We start from the raw sequence: 24,514 nt of genomic DNA, 5'->3' as shown, positions 1-24,514 counted from the left end.
ATGGTTGATAGAAACATCCAGTTACAAGTTTTATTAAATTAGATGTCCCACTCTTGATACTGAGTCTTGCACAAAACAAGCTTGCATACAACTTCAATTTTTATCTTGGCAGATTTCAGTTTACTATCTACTCTTATGAATACACCACCTCTATTTCCCATTAGCCTACTGTTAGATATACACTTAGGTTTATCCCAAATATCTCACTGCTCTCAGTTTTGGGTTCAAGCCATCTTTCCGTACCAAGTATTAAGTGAGTTCCACTGTTTTTAGGAGCACTTCAAACTCATGCACTTTGTTGAGAATGCTCTTTCTCTTAAGCACTAGGATTAGTCTCATCTATGGAGGAGATTTCTTTGGATCTTACACTAATAGTGCTGCATCTCCTGCATAGGATAAAGAGTTGCCTAATCTAAAAACATCTGCATGCACCTAACACAGTCAGCTAGCTGATGGCAACCTCTAATATGTAGTGCACTGCTGACCCATGTAGAGAGACTCTACAGTTATGAACTCTATTGCACATGTCCAGCAAGTCACGGATCAGTATATCAGAGAACCTTCGAAGGTCTTTAACCCTTCCACTCCATTCAGTGCGACAGGGCCACAATCAGTTCTCATGACAATGCTGCAGAATGCGACATCTGCTGAAATTTCATGAGCAAGGTTAGTCTTTCCGACCTGTTCTACCATTCGCTGGAATGATCCAACTACTACCTCAGAGTCCAGATGAATGTTTCATTCATTCCAACAGGTGCCAAAATCTACAGCTGGTTATACCCTTTTTCTAGAATGGCTGCAGGAAGAGCCTCTTCAACATGTTGAATGTCATACAAGGTGAACTTTTTCAACTGCCATTTCCATAAGGTGTACCATTATTTGCTATACATTCCACCTACCGATGATGATTAATAGACAATATCCTTTTGAAAATGCTTCCTCTGGCATTGAACACAGTAGGCTTGTCAACAGGTGCAGTGTGTCTCACTGGGTCAGTTCCAGTTTCAGTGGTTGACAACATCTCAACACCTAGTGGCCAGAGGGATGGGTGTAATACTTTGAGTTCTCCCTGGTCCCAGCCTCCCAGTCCAGGACCCATTGGCATAACACTGACATGTTGCTCACAGTCAAGTGGAAGACTGGTGATAGATCCAGGGCCAGTTTAAGACCTAAGCAACACAAGTAGTTGCTTGGTGGTGATGATGTTTGGTTTGTGGGGCGCTCAACTGCTTGGTTATCAGCGCCCGAAGTAGTTGCTTGGTGTGCCAGAGTCTCTAAAGTGCAAGTTCATATACAAGGTGTATCATAATTAGAAGTGGAAACTGATGCGGTTAAAGTGCATGAGGGAGGGGGCCAAAATTATATGTCACTTGTGCGGGAAAGTGTTGCTGAACTTGCTTTGGACAGATCCTGTACTTCATGTAGGGAAGACCAGATCCACATGAGGTAACTTTGGAACCTCTAGTACAAGCCTCTTGGTAGACTTCTCAACACACCCAATCATAGTAGCTACCTATCACTTGGCAGCAGTTACAGCAAATTCGAGCTTCTTGCAAACAGCAGATAATTCATAATTATAATTATTATTAGCAGTGGCTCAATCATTCAGTTGAAACATGTGTGGAACATACAAAATTCTGGTTGCTCAGAAGATAATGAATTGGGCAGAATAGAGGAGTCATGATGGATTTCATAAGACAAGATGTAGGTAATAACGAGAATTTAAAAGAAACAAAATCCATAGTACATCTGAATGGAGGAAGATTAGAGCTTACACTAATATTTAGCTCAATGGAAAGGAGGAATAGACATCTAGACTCCACAAGCAAAGGATGCTTTTGGTACCATTATAATTTTTCACCTTTACTGTTCCAATTGTCAATGGAACATGAAACAAATGACTGTTGGTAAGTCTCTATGTGAGCTCAAATATTTCGATTTTTAATATCTTGGTCTTTTGTACTGTGTATATAGGACTAAGTAACATTGGTTGACTCATCTAGGAACACAGTCCTTGGAATTTTAATATTATACTGTACCATGATGCACAATTCCTCTCTTGGAGCATCTGCTACTGACATGTATGAGGAACTTCATAATGCTTTCAAATCTACTAAATGAACACTTGTATCTCCTCTATCAATACAACCTGAGAAGAGTCCTAGGCTACTGACCAAGACTAAAGAATTGGTCAAACATGGGTTTTGTAAACTATCTACTTTCCCTGGGATTCTACAACTAGTTTTATGTGGATTTTTGATTTAAAATTGCTCCAGATTCATATTCCCAGGTATTTTACAGTTTTTATTCTTTCTGGTGATTGACTACCAATCATACAATCTAACAACAATGGGTTGGGTTCCTCCATCTACTTATCTACATTATGTTACATTTGTTTATGCTGACGATCTGTTGGCAGTCCTCAAATCTACAGTCTATCCTCTGCAGGTCTTCCAGCAATTTGCTCAAGCTTTCTGACATTGTAACTCCCTTACCTACAGCAGCATGATCACTTAACACCAAGATAAAACTCTTAGCACTAACCACTAGATAATGTATCAAGATATTGTGGACAATACAGTTACATAACATTACTTGTGATACACTCAAAGCTACTTCCACAGCTGACAATTCATCCATGTTCAGAATAACATGCTGAGTTGTATCTGTGAGTAACTCTTCAACTGAACCGCAAAGTTGGTTGGAGATTCACTAGGTGGCAATGCAGAACTGCACTGAATACCTCCCAGAGTTGAAGAATAAGCATTAACCTGGGTGCCATTTCTGATGCGTTCCGGACTTTTCAATGATCAGAATAAGCTGAATGTCAAAAAATTGCTGTCTGCATACTCTATGTTGGTTAACTCAAAAGATATTTTTTTGTCTCCAAAAAGTCATAACATGTGGACATAAAGAGTGTAACCTAATTGCTTCTGTTACTTTTCATTCAGGAACACTGAATTTTAGACTTTACGACTCAAAGACAGCTTAGTGGAGTAGGAAGAGGAGATCAAACAAGACGTGGTAAGGTTATCAGTAGTGTGGAGAAAAAGTTAAGTCCATGTTTAATTAATATCAGATGACATGTATTACTACATAGAAAGAGATCAAGGTGGAAATTCAGGTATAAGTTTTATTTCAAATTGATGAGTAAAAATAGCATTCCTAATATATTAGGAATTTCAAACAAAATAACAAGATCCATTACTTGATGAAGAAATACTTCCCTGGTAGAGGCTGGTGACCATTCAGATTTGTCACAACTTTGAAATATAGAATGGTCTTAATCACACAGTTCTTTATATTATGTTACGCATTTCAAAATTTCATCATCAGACTGAAGCTGTGGAATGAAGTGTACAAGAAAATTAATTATACAAAATATATACATAAGTATGCATCTAAGTATTCCAATATACAGAAATTTCAAATAGCATCATACTTACATTAAAAAGAAACTTTAGTATAAACCTTATAAAAGACTTAATACAGTAACATCTCATCTCATGTAGGCATATTTGACAGTGCCATCGTGTATTCGGATAGAACCAATGCCCAACTAAATCTGGCAATTAAACTAGCCAAGAGGTAAATGAAACCAGCAGGTGATGATAGCATTACCCATAGAAAGCAAGTCAAACAGTAACTTTACAAACTTCCATGCACTGTGATTAAGGACATGTCAGCACCTCGTGAACAACTTGACAAAAAACATTTATGCTACTTTTATGGAAGAGAAACTCATATACTGACAGCGTGAAATGTGTGTCATTGGGTAACATCGTGAACGACGTTACAGAGATAGTCTTTAGTCAATAACCAAAACAGAAGACACTTGCAACCAATAACTGGTGTGGTACAATATAAACATAAAACTGATATAGGTAATAAGTACAATATAGGTGTAAAGGAATAAATTCACAACAATAACCAAATGAAATGTTACGTAATTATCACTAAATGTAGTTAAATTACAACAGATGAACATAAATGACAGAATCATTTAGGTGTGCCCAGACTGGTGGCAACAACTTGAAATTAAAGAACTATGATGCAATAAAAGGAGATTTTTTTTTAAACTTAATGTTAGATCATATAGCTGTCCAGCTGTTACCGGTTTACAACCATCACCAAAAGAAATGTTGCACGAGTATGACCAACTGTAATCATCACACAAGTCGAACAAACAATGGATGAAATAGAGTATAACCATTTAGAAAAGCATAGTTTAATGTCAATAATTTGAACTAAAATATTACAGGTTTTTCTTTATTTATTTTAAAAATGTAGAGGTATAAAATCGGAAATATATAACAACTCAGTTTGAAGTTGATGCATGAGGACATCCACAAACATCCTAGCATATTGTGATTAAGGATGTAAAGTTAGGATCATTAACTGACAAAACACTGATGCCTAGGCAGTCTTAACACTGAAATAGTGTTCATACTATTTTGGAGTTAATGGATTCCGTTTGGACTTATACGGAATACACTGCGAATGCATATAACAGTGTGGAATTGCAGATCTGTATGTAACAAAATAAGCTCATTGAATTGCTAGCAGAATCCAAACATTCATTTTTTGTACAGTTAACCACAATGTGATATATGTAATGTAATTATGTTTAACATGACAAGTTAAATTTACTGCACTCATAATGTGGAACATGTGGTGAGGAGGCTTGGGCGTGCTACACAAAAATTGTAAAGTAAGTCACATGAGTAGCATGAAGCACTAATACTGGTGAAATGCAAAGTACCAATGCATAAATCATCATCTATAATTAAAGGAGATACACAGCAATAAATTTAGCTTCTCATATCAAATACGATTACATTACATGTATGTTACATTGTGGTTAACTTGTTTGTGTTGCGCTAGCAATTCAACAAACTTATTTTGTTAACTATAACTCTACACTTCCTTACTTTTACACACATTTACAATGCATTCTGTATAAATCCAAATGGAATCCATTAACTATGAAATAGTATGACCACTATTTCAATGTTATGACCGCCTAGGCATCACTTTTTTGTCAGCCAATGATCCTAACTTTACATACTTAACCACAATATGCAAGGATGTTGTTGGATGTCCTCACACATCAACTTCAAACTGAGTTTTTACACACTTCTGATTTGATACCTTTATGTTTTTAGTATAAATAAAGAAAAACTGTAATATTTTGGTTCAAATTATTGACACTAATCTATGCTTTGCTAAATGGTTATATGTATTTTATCCATTGTTTGTTTGACTACTGTCATGATTACAGTTGGTCAGATTTGTACTGTATTCAGTCTGTGCGCTCACTTCCATGAGCTTTGTATGAAAGTTTGATTTTTATGTGAGTACAATAATATGTGAAATTTATGTATACTGGAATATTTAGATGCGTACTTACATGTATATTTTCTATCATTAGTTTTCTTGTATATTTCATTCCACAGGTCCAGTCTAAGAATGAAATTTTGAAAAACGTAACGCTTAATAAAGAGCTGTGCAATCAAGACCTTTCTATACTCCAAAGTTGTGCCAAAATAACAAGAACCATGTGCAGTTGATATTCCTGAAATGTACTGAGTCTCACTTTTATCTGTGATAGTGCATAGCCTGAGTAAAATCACATTTTTTTTTTATCAACAATACACATTCAACAAAAGTCATTCAAGTCTTTGTACCAATGAGCTCGCATTCTGATGACGAGGTAAACAGCCTCTACAAAGAGTTACATAAGCCAATACATGACAGCAACTCACACAACAAGGTAATAAGGGATTATAATGAAATTGTAAACTACAAACTATGTGTGAGGTAATAGAAAAACAGACTTACTTTTTTTTTCTTTTTTTTTTGTGTGGGAGGGGGGGGGGGGGGGGGAGAAGAACATGCTTGCTCTTAACACATTATTCCAGTAGCAGGGAACTAGAAAATACATTTGGTAAGGACCACATGGTATCATATATGAAGCTGAATACATATTGTCAAATAATAAAGAAATTACACCGGATATGATAATCTGAAAATAAGTGTGTATTGCAAGTGATCATTACCTTGTAAGATGCTGAGTAAAATCAAACAATGGAAACCCCAGGTAGGAACCTCAATAATGTAGGAAAAGACCGATTGCTACTTTCTGTAAAGATTACACATTATGTTGCAGAGAAGCACAACTAAAAGACACTTAAACATAAGCTTTCAGCCACACCCTTTGTCAGAATAAGAGAAACACACACTACCTAATCATACAAGCAAGCACACTTCACGCACATGACTGCCAATTCTGGCAGCTCGGGTGAGAATGCAGCTATCACGTGGGATGGAAACAGCAATCTGGATTGGGTGGGAAGGGGAAAGGATAGCAGTGTACAGTTGGGGAAGAGGGGAGTGCTGTCTGGTAGAGTGCGCAGGGACTAGAGTGCCAACAGGCAGGGCGTCAGAAGATTATGGGGCAGGGAGGTGGGGAAAACAGAGTGAAAAAGGAAAGGAGTGGGGAAAGATGGGAAAATGCATTGGCAGAGAGCACGAAAACAAAAAGGGCACAAGACAAGAATGGGAAGCAGGAGATAGGACAGAGGAGACGGAGATTGTTGGGTTGGGGGTGTGGGGACTGTACGTTACCATAGGTTCAGGCTGGGACAATTACGAGAATGGAGGAAGTGTTGTAATGGTAACTCCAATCTGCACAGTTCAGAAAAGCTGATGGTAGAGGGGAGGATCCATATAGCTCAGGTAGTGAAGCAGCCATTGAAATCAAGCATGTTATGTTCAGCTGCTTGTTGTGCCACAAAGTTGTCTGCTTTTGGCCACAGTTTGGTGGTGGTCATTCATTCTGGTGGACAGCTGGTTGGTAGTCATACCAATATGAAAAGCTGTGCAAAGACTTCAGCCTGATGGGGTAGGATAAACCTGTGACAGGACTGGAACAGGAAGTGCTGGATGGGTGGATTGGGCAGGTCTTGCATTTGGGACTTCCAGACGGATATGATCCTTGGCATAGGGATGGACTAGGATGATGTGGAGTTCTACATCTACATCTACATCTATACTCCACAAGCCACCCAATGGTGTGTGGCGGAGGGCACTTTACGTGCCACTGTCTTTACCTCCCTTTCCTGTTCCAGTCGCGTATGGTTCGCGGGAAGAACGACTGTCTGAAAGCCTCTGTGCGCCCTCTAATCTCTCTAATTTTACATTTGTGATCTCCTCGGGAGGTATAAGTAGGGGGAAGCAATATATTCGATACCTCATCCAGAAACGCACCCTCTCGAAACCTGGCGAGCAAGCTACACCGCAATGCAGAGCGCCTCTCTTGCAGAGTCTGCCACTTGAGTTTGTTAAACATCTCCGTAACGCTATCACGGTTACCAAATAACCCTGTGACGAAACGCGCCGCTCTTATTTGGATCTTCTCTATCTCCTCCGTCAACCCGATCTGGTGCGGATCCCACACTGATGAGCAATACTCAAGTATAGGTCGAACGAGTGTTTTGTAAGCCACCTCCTTTGTTGATGGACTACATTTTCTAAGGACTCTCCCAATGAATCTCAACCTGGTACCCGCCTTACCAACAATTAATTTTATATGATCATTCCACTTCAAATCGTTCCGCACGCATACTCCCAGATATTTTACAGAAGTAACTGCTACCAGTGTTTGTTCCGCTATCATATAATCATACAATAAAGGATCCTTCTTTCTATGTATTCTCAATACATTACATTTGTCTATGTTAAGGGTCAGTTGCCACTCCCTGCACCAAATGCCTATCCGCTGAAGATCTTCCTGCATTTTTCTAATGCTGCAACTTCTCTGTATATTACAAAATCATCTGCGAAAAGCCACATGGAACTTCCGACACTATCTACTAGGTCATTTATATATTTTGTGAAAAGCAATGGTCCCATAACACGCCCCTGTGGGAAGCCAGACGTCACTTTAACGTCTGTAGACATCTCTCCATTGAGAACAACATGCTGTGTTCTGTTTGCTAAAAACTCTTCAATCCAGCCACACAGCTGGTCTGCTATTCCGTAGGCTCTTACTTTGTTTATCAGGTGACAGTGCAGAACTGTATCGAACGCCTTCTGGAAGTCAAGGAAAATTGCATCTACCTGGGAGCCTGTATCTAATATTTTCTGGGTCTCATGAACAAATAAAGCAAGTTGGGTCTCACACGATCGCTGTTTCTGGAATCCATGTTGATTCCTACAGAGAAGATTCTGGGTTTCCAGAAATGACACGATATGCACGCAAAAAACATGTTCTAAAATTCTACAACAGATTGATGTCAGAGATATAGTTCTATAGTTTCGCGCATCTGCTCGACGACCCTTCTTGAAAACTGGAACTACCTGTGCTCTTTTCCAATCATTTGGAACCTTCCGTTTCTCTAGAGACTTGCAGTAAATGGCTGTTAGAAGGGCGGCAAGTTCTTTTGCATACTTTTTGTAGAATCAAATTGCTTTTCTATTCCTTGGACACTTATTTTGATATCAGCCTTTTTTTTTGTTCGTGCGAGGATTTAGAGAAGGAACAGCTTTGGAAAAAGGTGTTTAGTATTTCAGCTTTACGTGTGTCATCCTCTGTTTCAACGCCATTATCATCCCAGAGTGTCTGGATATGCTGTTTTGATCCACTTACTGATTTAACATAAGACCAGAACTTCCTAGGTTTTTCTGTCAAGTCGGTACATAGAATTTTACTTTCGAATTCACTGAACGCTTCACGCATAGCCCTCCTTACGCTAACTTTGACATTGTTTAGCTTCTGTTTGTCTGAGAGGTTTTGGCTGCGTTTAAATTTGCAGTGAAGCTCTCTTTGCTTTCACAGTCGTTTCCTAACTTTGTTGTTGAACCACGGTGGGTTTTTCCCGTCCCTCACAGTTTTACTCGGTATGCACCTGTCTAAAACGCATTTTCGATTGCCTTGAACTTTTTCCATGAACACTCAACATTGTTAGTGTCCAAACAGAAATTTTCGTTTTGATCTTTTAGGTAGTCTGAAATCTGCCTCCTATTACTCTTGTTAAACAGATAAACCTTCCTCCCCTTTTTTATATTCCTATTTACTTCCTTATTCAGGGATGGTGCAATGGCCTTATGATCACTGATTCCCTGTTCTGCCCTTACAGAGTCGAAAAGTTCGGGTCTGTTTGTTATCAGTAGGTCCAAGATGTTATCTCCATGAGTCGGTTCTCTGTTTAATTGCTCGAGGTAATTTTCGGACAGTGCACTCAGTATAATGTCACTTGATGCTCTGTCCCTACCACTCATCCTAAACATCTGAGTGACCCAGTCTACATCTGGTAAATTGAAATCTCCACCTAAGACTATAACATGCTGAGGAAATTTATGTGAAATGTATTCCAGATTTTCTCTCTGTTGTTCTGTCACTAATGCTGCTGAGTCGGGAGGTCAGTAAAGGGAGCCAATTATTAACCTAGCTCGGTTGTTGAGTATAGCCTCCACCCATAATAATTCACAGGAACCATCCACTTCTATTTCACTACAGGATAAACTACTACTAACAGCAACAAACACCACTGGTTGCATGCAATCTATCCTTTCTAAACACCGTCTGTGTCTTTGTAAAAATTTTGGCAGAATTTATCTTTGGCTTCAGCCAGCTTTCCATGCCTATAACGATTTCAGCTTTGGTGCTTTCTATCAATGCTTGAAGTTCCGGTACTTTACCAACGCAGCTTCGACAGTTTACAATTACAATACCGAATGCTGCTTGGTCCCTGCATGTCCTGACTTTGCCCCGCACCCTTTGAGACTGTTGCCCTTTCTGTACTTGCCCGAGGCCGTCTAACCTAAAAAACCACCCAGTCCATGCCACACAACCCCTGCTACCCTGTAGCTGCCTGCTGTGTGTAGTGGACTCCTGACTTATCCAGCAGAACCCGAAACCCCACCATCCTATGGCGCAAGTCAAGGATTCTGCATTCCACAGAGTCGCAGAACCGTCTCAGCCTCTGATTCAGACCCTCCACTCAGCTCTGTACCAAAGGTCTGCAGTCAGTCCTGTCGACAATGCAGCAGATGGTGAGCTCTGCTTTCATCCCACTAGTGAGACTGGTAGTCTGCACCAAAACAGATAGCGGCCGGGAGCCAGAGAGGATTTCCTCCGATCCGCAGCGACACACATCATTGGTGCCGACATGAGCGACGACCTGCAGATGGGTGCACCCTGTACCCTTCATGGCATCCGGAAGGACCCCTTTCCACATCTGGAATGACTCCCCCCAGTATGTACATGGAGTGCACATTGGTTTTCTTCCCCTCCCTTGCAGCCATATCCCTAAGGGGCCCCATTACGCGCCTGACGTTGGAGCTCCCAACTACCAGTAGGCCCACCCTCTGCGACCACCTGGATCTTACAGACTGAGGGGCAACCTCTGGAACAGGACAAGCAGCCATGTCTGGCCGAAGATCAGTATCAGACGGAGACAGAGCCTGAAACCGGTTTGTCACACAAACTGGAGAGGCCTTCCGTTCAGCCCTCCGGAATGTCTTTCGCCCCCTGCCACACCTCCCACTCTACCATGGGTGCGGGGTCAGCCTCAATGTGGGCAGTATCCCGGGCAGCCACAACCATAGTCCGATCGGGGGATGCGTGGGACGTGCTGGCCGTCCCCGACAAACCCCCGTCCGGACCCCCACAGTGGTGCCCATTGGCAACAGCCTCAAGCTGTGTGACCGAAGCCAACACTGCCTGAAGCTGGGAGTGAAGGGATGGCAACTCAGCCTGCATCCGAACAAAGCAGTTGCAGTCCCTATCCATGCTAAAAACTGTTGTGCAAAGAACGTCTGAACTAATCTACAGAGAGCACAAACAATTCGACACAAAATTTAAACAGTTATTAAAATACAAGACTGCCTAGTAAATGCAGTAATGCAGTTTGGGTGGATTGCAGACCACCACTTTAGGAGGGGTGGGAAGGACCTCGGATAGGATGTCCCTCATTTCAAGGCATGATAATAGGTAATCAGAGTGATGTACACGGTTCAGTTGTTCCAGTCTGGGGTGGTACTGGGAGACAAAGTGGGCACTCCTTTGTGGCTAGTTCTTGAGGGTGGTGGTGGGGGGATTTAGGGGTGTGACTGTAAATGGCACATGAGATCTGTTTGTGGAATAGGTCTGGTGGATAGTATCTGTCTGGAAAGCCTCGGTGAGACCCTCAGCATACTGGGCACGTGAGTTCTTGTCACTGGAGATGAGTCATCCCCAGGTGGCCAGGATGTATGGGAGGGATTTTTTGGTATGAAATGGTGACAGCCATTGAAATGTAGGTACTGTTGGTGGCTGGTATGTTTAATATGAATAGAGGCGCAGATGAAGCTATCAGAGAGGATGTGGTCAATACCTAGGAAGGCAGCACACTGGGTTGAGGTGGTCTGGATGAAGTGGATGGAAGAGAAGCTGTTGAGGTTGTGAAGGAATATAGATAGGGTGTCTTGGTCCTGAGTCCAGATCATGAAGATATCATAATTAAACTGAATTAGACTGAGGGTCTGGCTAGATTTGGGAGACTAGGAAGGTCTTCTCTAGATGGCCCATAAACAGATTAGGAAAGGAGGGTGCCACTGAGCGTCCCAACTACACTACAGATTTATTTGTGTACTTTGTTTTCAAAGAATAAGCAGTTGTGGGTTAGGATAAAGTTAGTAAGGTGTATGAGGAATGAGGCAGTGGGAAAGGTAGTGTTCAGTAGTGGTAAGATCATGGGCATGAGGAATGTTAGTGTATATGAAGGTGTCATCAACAGTGATCAGTAGGAACCCACGAGGAAAAGGGGTGGTGGAGAGTCAGTGAAGGAAGTGGTTGATATCTTCCAGACAGGAGGCTACATTACAGGCAATCAGTTGGAGGTGTTGGTCAATGAGGGCCAAAATTCTTTCAGTATGAAAGCAGCAACCAGCCTCAATGGGGCATACGAGATTGTTGGGTTTGTGGATTTTGTGAAGCTCTTCACCAAAATTTAACCATGCTGGACTTGTCAAAGACCTACTTTCCTTCTCCCAATCTCTGCAACGGAAACACTTCTTTGCCACAGTCCCTCCAACCAAATCCAACCTAATTCCAACACTGAACCCTGCATCCCCCAGTTCATACCACCATCCAACTGTGATCCTCCCTCCCTTCCAACCACTCACTGGTCATCTTCCAAGAATTCCTTATCTCCAACTTAGCCTCACCATACTCCCCAGATCCCTTCCTCAGAAAACCAATCCTTCATCGGAATAAAGAATATCCACACACAACCTCAAAACAAATCCTCACCTTATCATCCTACCTGCAGACAAAGATTCCACCACTGCAGTTATGAACTGGAGTGACTACTTGGAGGAAGGACTCCACCAATTATCTGACTACTCCACCTATAAACTCTGCCAGAGTGATCCCATCCCAGAAGTCCAAAACAAACTCCAATCCCTCCTTAAAATCTTAGGCCATGCCCAGAAACTCTTCCATGAATCTACTTCCCTCGCCAACTCTATGACACCCTACACACCCACCTTCTATATGCTTCACAAAATCGACAAGCTCAACAATCCTGGATGAGCCACTGTGGGTGGTTGTTGTGCCCCCACTGAGATAATTTCAAACCTCATTAACCAGCACCTCCAACCAATAGCTTTGATTGTTGAGATTCTAGTTCCTGCACACACTGCCAGGCAGCACCCTTCTCCCCCCCCCCTCCCATTCCCCCCCCCCCCCCCCACCACCACCTATACACTGCTATCCTTTCCCTTTTCCTGCCCCCTCCACATTGCTGCTTCAATACCATGTGACAGTTGCAATCTAACCCGAGCTGATGGAGTTGGCAGTCAAGTGTATGTGACGTGTGCTTGCTTGCGTGAATGAACGTTACGTGTTTTTCTTGTTCTGAAGAAGGCGTGGCTGAAACCTTATGTGTAAGTGTCTTTTAATTGTGCCTCTCTACAACTTAACATGTCATCTTTACAGTAAGCAGCAATCTATCTTTTCCTAGATTTTTGATGCTGAGTAAACAGACACATCAAAATGTAGATAATGAAAATTTATTGAAGAATAGGGAGTTACAAGGAAGGCAATAGGAAAGAAATCATAAAATGGAACAAGCCAATTATTAAAGACAAGGCCAGAGTTTCAAGCAAATTATAACACGAACTTGATAGCAAATGGTGAATTAAAGAAAACTACACACATCAAAAAAAGTTTTGCATCACCCTGCTTCGCAGAACTCCTGAAGACAGACGTTGACTGTGGATATTGTATCACAGACACAGTCCCTATGACTGTTCAGAGATGTCACTAAACCCGCCCAATGATGTAAACAACCATGCATGAGCAGCTCCTATTAGACGGAGGGGGTCCAACAGCTGATCAGTTCCAGTCATTCTACCAGGAAGGTGGTACACGGCTCGTGTTGTCTGTAGTTCAACCATACCATGGTTCGATAGTGTCCACATTGTTAATTTGTGCTGGCAAGGGATCTCAACAAGGGAAGTGTCCAGGCATCTCAGAGTGAACCAAAGCGATGTCGTTCAGACATGGGGGAGATACAGCGAGACAGGAACTGTTGATGACATGCCTTGCTCAGGCCGCCCAAGGGCCACTATTGCAGTGGAGGATTGCTACACACGGATTATGGCTCGGAGGAACCCTGACAGTGATGCCACCATGTTGAATGCATTTCGTGCAGCAACAGGACGTTGTGTTACGACTCAAACTGTGTGCAATAGGCTGCATGATGCGCAACTTCACTCCCGACGCCCATGGCGAGGTCAATCTTTGCACCCACAACACCATGCACTGCCGTACAAATGGGCCCAACAACATGCTGAATGGACCACTCAGGATTGGCATCATGTTCTCTTCACTGGTGAGTGTCGCATATGCCCTCAACCCGACAAACATTGGAGACGTGTCTGGAGGCAATCGGTCAGGCTGAACACCTTAGACACACTGTCCAGCGAGTGCAGCAAGGTGGAGGTTCCCTGCTGTTTTGGGGTGGCATTATGTGGGGCCAACATACACTGCTGGTGGTCATGGAAGGCGCCATAATGGCTGTAAGATACGTGAATGCCATACCGACAGTGCAACCATATCGGCAGCATATTGATGAGGCATTCATCTTCATGGATGACAATTCGCATTCCCATCGTGCACATCTTGTGAATGACTTCCTTCAGGATAATGATATTGCTTGACTAGAGTGGCCAGCATGTTCTCCAGACATGAACCCTATCAAAAATGCCTGGGGTAGATTGAAAAGGGACGTTTATCGACAACGTGACTCACCAATCACTCTGAGGGATATACACCGAATGGCCGTTGAGGAGTGGGACAAAATGGACCAACAGTGCCTTGACGAAATTGTGGATAGTATGCCATGACAAATACAGGTGTACAGGAGTGCATCAATGCAAGAGGATGTGCTACTGGATATTAGAGGTACCAGTGTGTACAGCAATCTTGACCACTACCTCTGAAGGTCTCACTGTATGGTGGTACAACATGCAATGTCTGGTTTTCATGAGCAATAAAAATGGTGGAAATGATGTTGATCTCTATTCCAATTTTCAGTACAGGTTCTGGAACTCTCGGAACTGAGGTGATGCAAAACTTTTTTTGATGCATGTATTTGTAAATCCATTTAACAAAATCTGAGGAGATACAAAGAAAATTCTGGAAGAGAATCAATTCAGATCAGTAAAGAATGAAGAAAACATAGACAAGAGAAAATAAAAAACTATAGCCCTATTTGCCTCCTCATCTTAATGCTCAAGATGTTCGCCAAAATTATCAACAACAAACAGAAAAAAATTGATTTTAGCCATGCAAATAAAGCTGGGTTTTGTAGTGGATACAGTGTTTTGTATCATTTAAAAGTGGTGGACAAAATTAGGGACTGGGGCAGCGAGTAGGAATTAGCACTAGGTTTGGCATTCATAGTTTATGATAAAGCTTTTGACACATATAGAATAAAATTTGTACATACAACCTATGGGAAACCAATATTATTATTCTGAAAACATATATGGAAATGCTATAATTTCCATCAGATTTTATCAGGGTGATGATGGAAAAATGTCAGGCAAGGAGAGTTAATGTCATAAAAGCTATTCTCATCAGCCCAGAGAAAATTTTCAGGTCTGTATAGTGGGAAAATGTACCGTATGTCTGTTTATGGGACATATTTAAACCTCTTTTTAGCCACTGATACTGTATTGTCTGCTTCCAACACAGACAAACTCCAACAGCAAATGGAAGAAGTGAATAGAGTAAATTTGGAAGTAGGCTTCAAAGTTAATTAAAATAAGGCTGCAATAGTGTGTAAAACGTTTGGGAATTACTAAGAGGGACCAAAAAAAGTCTCTGCTGATCCTTTTGGGAAAGATTTTGCCTTTTTTAAAATCAGGTCTTAGCCAGATCTACACCTACATCTACATACATACTCCACAAGCCACCATACGGTGTGTAGTGGAGAGTAGCACATACCACTACTAGTAATTTCCTTACCTGTTCCACTCTCAAAAATAGCGAGGGAAAAATGACCGTGTATAAGACTCTGTATTAGATTTGATTTACTTTCATTCCAATTGATCCGTAGTGAGGAGGTCCTCCAGGATGTGGAACATGTCAGAGAAACAACAATACATGACAAATATTTACAACTAAAACAAATAAGCTAATGTACCATTCCACAGGTCCCAAGTGGAATGATTGTCATTTTTTAATGAACACTATATGAAAGTAATTTTACAAATTCTAATGCACTGAATTTAAAATAAAAAAGTAAAAATGAGTCCTAATTTCTCTCATCTTCATAAGCCTCACATTAGATGCACACAGGTGGCAGTAGAATTATTCCTTAGTCAGCCTCAAATGATGGTTCTCAAAACAAAAAGTCTTTGCCTGTGAAACAAAACATTACTAGTACAACACTTTTCTAAAACTCTATGTTCATGTGACACATCCAAAAACAACATGTACATCTGTTTTCTTCATTGCCTTTAGGGGTAACAAATGACTCCACAAAAATTCATGTTGTCAGAGAATGAAAGAGTTGATTACTTGAAGACGTATAAGTATGCATTCCTCATTCACTTTCTGTCTCTTCAATAATCATCATAATAGTTATAGAACAAACATATTAGGTTTTAATGACTTTGTGTTACTCCAAGTTCAAAAATAATAAGCATTAAACTCAATAACATATCCTAATGCTAAGTTTGTTTTGTTTGCAGATGATACACACATTGCAATAAGTAGCAAGTCAAGTATAGATGAAGAAATGACTGCTAATCAAATTTTCACTGACATTAATAAATGGTTCAAAGCTAATTCACTGTCATTAAGCTTTGAGAAGACCCACTATATGCAGTTCAGAACCTGTAAGAGATTTCTTTCTAGCATGTGTATAACATATGAAGACATGCAAATTGAAGAGATGGCAGCATTGGATTTCTGGGATTACAACTCGATAATAAATTCAGTTGGGAAGGGCATACCACAGAATTGCTTAAGCACCTAAACACGTCTGCATTTGCAGTGAGAATGATGTCAGATGTAGGAGATATAAATATAAAAAAACTTGCATACTTTGCTTTCTTCCATTCTATTATGTCATAAGGCATCGTATTCTGGGGTAACTCATCAAACTGAGCAAAAGTTTTTAGGGTGCAAAAGCGTGTGATAAGAATCATTGACAGTGTAAATTCAAGATCATCATGTAGAAACCTGTTCAAGGAACTTTGTATTCTAACCACTGCTTCTCAGTATATTTATTCCTTAATGAAATTTCTTGCAAGTAATAAATCTCTGTTTCCAACCAATAGCCCAATACATAGCATCAATACTAGGAATAAAAACAATCTCCATAAAGACCTAAAATCACTTACGCCCACCTTGGTCCAAAAAGGGGTCCAATATTCAGGAACACACATTTTCAATAAATTTCGAACAACCATTAAAAATATGGTTTCAGATAAAACATGATTTAAACACAGTTTGAAACACTTTTTGATAGGCAACTCCTCCTACTCCATAGATGAATATCTCAACAGAGTCTGTTAAGCCCGCTTAAGTAAAAATGTCTGTTAGATTTCAGTTTTGACAGTACATGGTCATGACAGTGAAGATTAGGTATTTTGTGTATGATAAATTTATTAATAGTGCATGACAATGTTTCATTCTGACAGCATGTTAATTCTGTAAATATTAGCTATTCCAGTTTACAGCATTGTATTCACCTATTTCAACAGTCTCCTGACAAATGATCAGGGTAGTAAGTATTATATTCAAATGTTTTATGTTATACTTCCTGACATGTTCCACACCCATGAGAATCATCTCTGGGTATATGGAACAAAAACTGAATGTTATATAATCTATCCTACAAAGCACGGCAGTAGATGACAAATCATCAAAAACTTCAATTGAGTAACAATCACATGTGGCTGCATGTAACTACCCAAAACCGATAATAATAAAATACAAGCTTCCTACAGCATTTGTGGCAGGCTGTAATCTCTATCAATGATCTTTAATTTAACTAAACAAGTTTAATCAGGGATAAAATATTTCAAAACATAATCTACATATGTACATATCTTATATTAGTAAATACTTATCAACATAGCAATCCATCTGACGGCCTATTTTCAGTACATTTCTAATGAGTGTGCTGTTATTAGACAGCTAGCACTAAAATTCATTGTTCTGGGCATATGTACTAGTTTTTCCATATCAGTTACCTGCTGTTGGTTCTTACACCATCACTGGCAACAAACTGCTCCAGTAACACACCAGAGATTTACAGATACCAACTAATACATTTTAAAGAGCCTCAGGAACAAATATGCCTACACGTCTTTGATGATAAATTTAAGCAGAATGATGTTCAGTTATGTAAAAAATCATAATTACAGATCAGAAATAATGATCAATGAGACTGCACGTTTCCACATTTAGCACAAGGATGATGTTAAAGCAAGCAGTAGGAGACAAGGATCACTATGGAATTTACTTGTCAGATACACACATTGAAGATACACAGAATAATAGACTAAAGACACTTATGGACAAACAAATGCAGTCAACACACACACACACTTCTACTCACACCTCATAAAACTCTTCTTCTTCTTGTCAGTATTTTCCATAGATTCCTTTCCTCGCCGATTCTCTGGAGAACCTTCTCATTCCTTACCTTATTAGTCCACCTAATTTCCAACATTCTTCTGTGGCACCACATCTTAAGTTCTTTGACTCTCTTCAGTTCTGGTTTTCCCACAGTCCATATTTCACTACCATACAATGTTGTGCTATAAATGGAGATACTCATAAATTTGCTCCTCAGATTAAGGCCTATGTTTGATACAAGTAACTTCTATTTGTCAGGAATGTCCTCTTTGCCAATGCTAGTCTGCTTTTTATGTCCTCCTTGCTCCATCCGTCTTGGGTTATTTTGCTGTGTTGGTAACAGAATTCCTTAATTTCAACTGCTTCACGATGACCAATCCTGATATTAAGTTTCTCGCTGTTCTAATTTCTGCTACTTCTCATTATTTTCATTTTTCTTTGATTTACCCTCAGTCCATATTCTGCATTCATTAGATTGTTCATTCTATTCAGCAGTTCACACACTCAGATATGGAAACAAATCAACACACAGAAATGGGAACATCCTCAAGAAACAAGGAGTAAAAGTAGCATACCAATACAATAACTCTATGCACAAATGTCTAAAGAAGAAAGATCACACTGACATGTACCAAAAACCTGGCATTTACTAACTATAGTGTAACAGCTGTGATGTACTAAACTTATGGCAGAACAGCAAAACTTTTAAAATAAAGTTTAAGGAACTCAAAAGAACATGGAAATATGGCACCAGCCATTCAACATTTGCAGAACACTGCCGGCAACAAAACCACCATCACAACAGAGAAGGACATGACAATAATAAGATGCAGTAACAAGAAACATCTAACCCTACAAGAGAACTTCCAAATCCAAAAATAAATCATAGAGAAGAAACACATAATAAATGAGCAGACCAATATCAGCAACCAGACATTATTTAAACTAATAAAACAAATTGTAGAGAAAGAACAACCTCCCAAGATACCACAAAATACTATCACAAACTAGGCAACATCTGCATCCAAAATCACGCAACACAGTACCATAGTAACGCAAGCATTTACACACATAATAGTTAGGACACGTTAGTTACATTTAACACCCCCCTCCCCTGCCCTCCCCCCCCCCCCCCCCCCACACACACACTTACAGAGCAATAGCAGATGCTCCCACTAATAACAAAACAATCGAGAGACAAATGTATCCCACAATAGCAAAACAAAGCACACAAAATGGCATGATGAGAATGGTTCTTCACAACCCACAAATGCGCCATATTGTTACACTGACCACTGAAGGTGTTTCAGAATAGAGCAAAATGTGTTTGTTCTTAATAAGATTTTCACTTCAGTTGCAAAAGGCATTATTTAACCTGTCAGCTTGTGTTTCTTATTGTTTAATTGTGTGTACCACTGCAATCGGAGTCATTATAAGAAATATGATGTGCAACACGGAGAGCCTTACTCACAACATTCCAAGAGCCCATGATGCAAAATGCTACTTCATCCAGTACGCATCTCTCATAAAGAACATTGTGTTAAAATTAGAGAATTCAATCCCATGTAGAGGAATACCAAGTTTTTCTTCCCATGTACCATACGGAAGAAGCAGGGACTATGATCTCAGAACACTATGTACCGAACTCTCCACCATGTATCACATGGTGACTTCCAGAGTACAGATGTAGATGTAGGTTTTAAAACAATGTCACGAACAAGTCAGAACTTTCTTATTTATTGCAGTATTTAAAATACATTATTTACATAAAGTCATATGTTTTTAAGCTATTAATACTGATGAATGGTGTTTTATTCCATTTTGGAATGAATCATGCAACATACGCATTGTTATTTCATAACTATCACATGCAACAATGTTTTTCCTTATTACGAGAAAAATAACTGTTATAGAGAATGCACAATTTACAAGCATAACAATTAATGAAAATCATGCAAATAATTACTTTACTTGACTTATTAACATTTTTGATTGTTTAACAGAACAAACACTCTCACTGTTAGCTGTATTTCATATTGACTCAGTTAATGTGCAAGGTAGAAACAATTTTCTATAGACAACTGATTACATATAATTGTTGAAACAGAACAATTAAACTAAGTATCACTGTATGGTTTAAACAAACATGACTAGAAAACCCATAATTAAAGCAAACCAGAAAATTCATATCAGCTGTGTGGAGATGTTTATGAACAAAATGTAGGCAATCATAGCTTTCACACTCCTATTATCAGTTGTTAGTTCTAGCAACCACAACGCCATTAACATTCCAGTCCCTTACCCAGACCAGTCCACCGATCTGGCACAGCTAGGAAATAACGATGCATTGCACTTGTAAAGCGAGCACGGTACAGTTCAGGTGAAACAACAGTTGGAAGCTTTCCTTGGCCACCCAAAATGCCTGATGATTTCACCATAGTCTCCAGCTTCTTGTCCCAAGTGAATGTACGAATGTAATCTGGAAGAAAGGATACAAAACAATCATGAGTATTATTCCTGGTAGACAATGGAAAAAAAAATATCTTTCATTTTTTATGCAAGCTGTGATAGTACAGACCACAGTTTATCACTTTCATGTGTAGCATAGCAGAAACAACATACTTTTCATCCTGCATGAATGGAAGACCGACAGGAGTGAAGAAGTAGTAGTGCCACAATTAAATTTCAAATGAATGTAAAACACTGCTCTCCTCCTTTTCAAATTTGACAACCATCCACCGTCTTCCATTCTTCTATGATCTTGTATGATTATATTGATATTTTTGCACCCTGGATAATTTCTAACCAGCTTTTTAAGTATCAATCAATGATGAAGAGAAAAAGATAAGCTGCAAACAGATGAACTATTAAAAATAGACAATACTCAACTGGTTGCTTTTGATGATGAGCCACTGACAATTAAAGGGTCAAAGGATGACAAAATACTTGCTTAAAGGAACAGATCTCTTGGAAAATTTAACTCTGAAGATTATCTTTGGTCATCTAACAGAAATGGTGGTGGCAGTATAACAGTGAGTGCTTGCATGATTTATGCATGGGATACTGATGTATAAGATAGGCAGGAGGGTGAAGGTGCTGGGTGAAGGAGTGAGTGGGATGGGAGGAGTAGCAGGAGGAAGGTCAATGAGATGACTCCACAATTTAAAATTGGTTGTAAACATGCATTAATATCCACAAATATAACAATCAACAAACAAAAAATTAAACTCATTAATCTGCTTTAAAACTGACTTTGGTTCCAAAAGTGATCAATTATGCTGTACCAAAAATTTTGTCGTAACCTGCTCAGTGATGAAAAGTGAACCTGACTGGCAGCAGGGTTAGTTAAAAAATTAACTTTAAATGTTTCTCCTTTACAACTTTTCATTTTACATTTTGGACATTTTCAGTATGTAATATTGCTTGAATATTAAGGAAAAATGGCCTATCAGTATTTTAAACCTATTGCAATAAGCCATAAAAATAGTTCTTCAGATGTAATACACATGATGTTCTATGAATGTGGGGTCCAAATGAACAAACACCACATGTTCACATAACTGATTTGTCTTGACGGGCAAAAAATCCACAAATACACATTCACATTCGACCTCCAGTGGGAATCTAAAATTAACAAGCATGGAGGACACGGACAGGAACTGCAAATAGGTGGTGCTAGGTGGGAATGTGAATTGGCTGGGGAGCGTGCTGAGTTTATTCATGCTGTGTCCAGGTGGTACAGTGGTTAAGGCAACTGCCTAGTAAACAGAAGATCCCAGGTTCGAGTCCCAATCTGGGAACCATTTTTGCTCATCACCACCAATTCCACATAAAGTCCCAATGCAATTGCTATTATTAGTTCCTTCCCTTTCCTTTCTTTCTCCCCACCCACCTTTAATTTATGTAGTAAATCACAGTCATTATTTATACGTTAACTGCAAGATATCAGAATATATGGAACAGCATCATACTCTCACTGGCGGTTTCTACACTTGTTGTCAGCACTCAAACTCAGTGTGCAGAGGGCTCCAGGCTTGATTCCATGTTGGGTTTCTCTCTCTCTCTCTCTTTTTTTTTTTTTTTTAACAAACGAACACACCCACACATGCACATAGACACCCACGCACTCTCTCTTTAGGTGAAAGAATTTTATTTCCATGATTAGTGTGCAATGCTTGGAGTATAAAATATTAAACATTTTTCTCAATCACGATAATGAAAAATTATGAAAAAGTGACCAAGCCCAAGCCCTGTCACTAAGGGAAGAATAAATTTTAGAGCCTAAGTCTCACAATCAGAACAAGCTACTAACACTTCAGACTGTGGCAATTTTTCGGGTAAAATTTCTATCACTTGAGCACTCCACTGAAATCTGTGCAGTAATCCAGAGGTAAACATCAGTCAGTATAAAATTCATGGTGGACCAGTGCCACCTATCTATCATACACAGCCTAACATTCTACATAAAAGACAGAAACTGCTTCCTGGAGCATTTCAAATTTAATTCCTATCCCTCCCCAAATAGAAATCTCCCTTGTCACCTCACTCTATGCTAAAATGTCTCATACATGACATACAGAGTGTCATTCAGCTGTCCAACACTACATCTCCCAATGTCTGGTTAAAAGTCTACCAAAACCATATTTACTGTCACACTAGCTAGTTTCATCTCTACGCTTAAGTTCTGCTCTTTTATGGGACAAACTTAAAATGAGTGTTCCAATACATTTGTCATCACTAAGTGAAGGACTTTCACCTGGCATAAGATGTTATTTTCTGGCAAACATAGTTTCTATGAGAATGCAGGTTAACTGTTTCCAAAATAAACTAATCATTGTCATAAATCTGTTTTGGATGATATGAGACATGGAATGATATTTGATGGCAGAATTAACAAGGAGGACATGGTGAATCAGTGCCATGAAACCTCCAATGAGGAGTGTAGGAAGCTGGTGGAGAGGGTATACTCTTAGCAAAAAAGAAAACAGCATGCCAATGGAGTACTTATCCACAGGAGTTAAACCAGCTCATTAACTGAAAAGGACAGCCACCATTACAGTTGCATAGATTGTGTGAATGTATAAGGGGGAATTCATTGTGTTTATTAACTGGTACTGAGTTGACCTGGTCTGAGGTATGTATTCCACTGAGTGGTATGTACGAACAAATCAACTTCTTTCTGTCTCCAGGAAAATAGAAGGGAGCTACTGAGCCTATGTATTGTTTATCTATGAATTTTTACATAGCGGGGAAAGAAAAAAAAAATAGTCAGGGGTAACACAATGATTATGGGAGATATGTTTATTTATGCGTTTAAAGTAGTAGGTATTATGGCTGTTTTGTTCTTTTGCTGATGTAAGTTTAGATTTGGGAAGTATAGGCCAGACAGTGGGGCATAAAACCGAGTGACTGGGCATTCTTTTTACAACAAACTGCAAGGTTTCCAAAAAATAAACAACATTCCCAAGCCAGATTGACATACAAATTTGTGTGTTCCTTGGTAGAACATAGTTCACCAGAAAAAAACCCTCACAGTATTCTTCCAACAGGCTTAATGGACTATTATGGCTAGATTGAGACAGAGAACATAGATTCTATTAATCCAGTAGCTATTTACAGTATATGGTAAATGAATTCAGTTTTTGCAATACTGAAAATGCAGCCACCCATAACCATAACAAATGTAATTTGTGCTGGAAAGCATTGATGTTGGTGTTTAGGAGAAGTCATTAGTTAAAAGGCAAATAAAAGTTGACATCTACAGTGACAGCAGTACTCCACAGTTTTAACAAGGAGGAAAGAAATTTGTGGGTGCTATTTAATTTGTATGGGTTAGCACTTTCACCATTTCTGAAGGTTCTGCAGTATTTAAAATTTGCAACCAGAATGTATGACGGTGGTTTGATGACTCTGGTAAATTTCTATAAAAGAACAGAACAAATTTGTTGCACCTTCATTGTCGGTAAGCTTGATTACTCCAAGGATCATATAAGTAATTTCAACAATGTACAGCAAACAGTTCATTGTTGACTGCCATCTGTTATTGTGTCGACTGCAATTGAAAATGGAGAAAACAGAGTTTCATGCTGCTGCTAAACACGGACTCCGTACCATCACTGAGGACCAATTACTTTTGGATTCACGACTTTAAATGTGGTCGGTCACATATCAAAGACAAAGCACACTCCTGCTGTCCAACTGAGGTCACCACAAAGAAAACCACTGACAAAAACAATGCAAGAACATCGAATAAAAAACTGTGGAGCTGCTGAGACTGCAGGCATCTGAACTGAGTGAGAGTTTAATATTCTGTGCAGAGAATGGACTTTGAAGAAGCTGTGTGTGACGCGAGTGCTGCAATCACTCACG

General features: G+C 39.6%; 1 protein-coding gene across 2 annotated transcripts in view; it reads right to left on the bottom strand.

Moving 5' to 3' along the window:
* LOC126175358 (1-phosphatidylinositol 3-phosphate 5-kinase) overlaps positions 1-24,514 on the bottom strand; it is a 418,246-nt gene that overhangs the window by 55,281 nt on the left and 338,451 nt on the right. For both annotated transcript variants that reach the window (XM_049922107.1, XM_049922108.1), the window contains one exon: positions 20,448-20,624. In XM_049922107.1, coding sequence (XP_049778064.1) covers positions 20,448-20,624 — 177 coding nt within the window. The remainder of the gene's footprint in view (positions 1-20,447; positions 20,625-24,514) is intronic.

This window comes from Schistocerca cancellata, chromosome 3 (genome assembly GCF_023864275.1).
Source record: "Schistocerca cancellata isolate TAMUIC-IGC-003103 chromosome 3, iqSchCanc2.1, whole genome shotgun sequence".
NCBI lineage: Eukaryota > Metazoa > Arthropoda > Insecta > Orthoptera > Acrididae > Schistocerca > Schistocerca cancellata.
The sequence above is the reverse complement of the archived record's forward strand: the minus strand, read 5'-3'. Positions and strand labels throughout refer to the sequence as shown.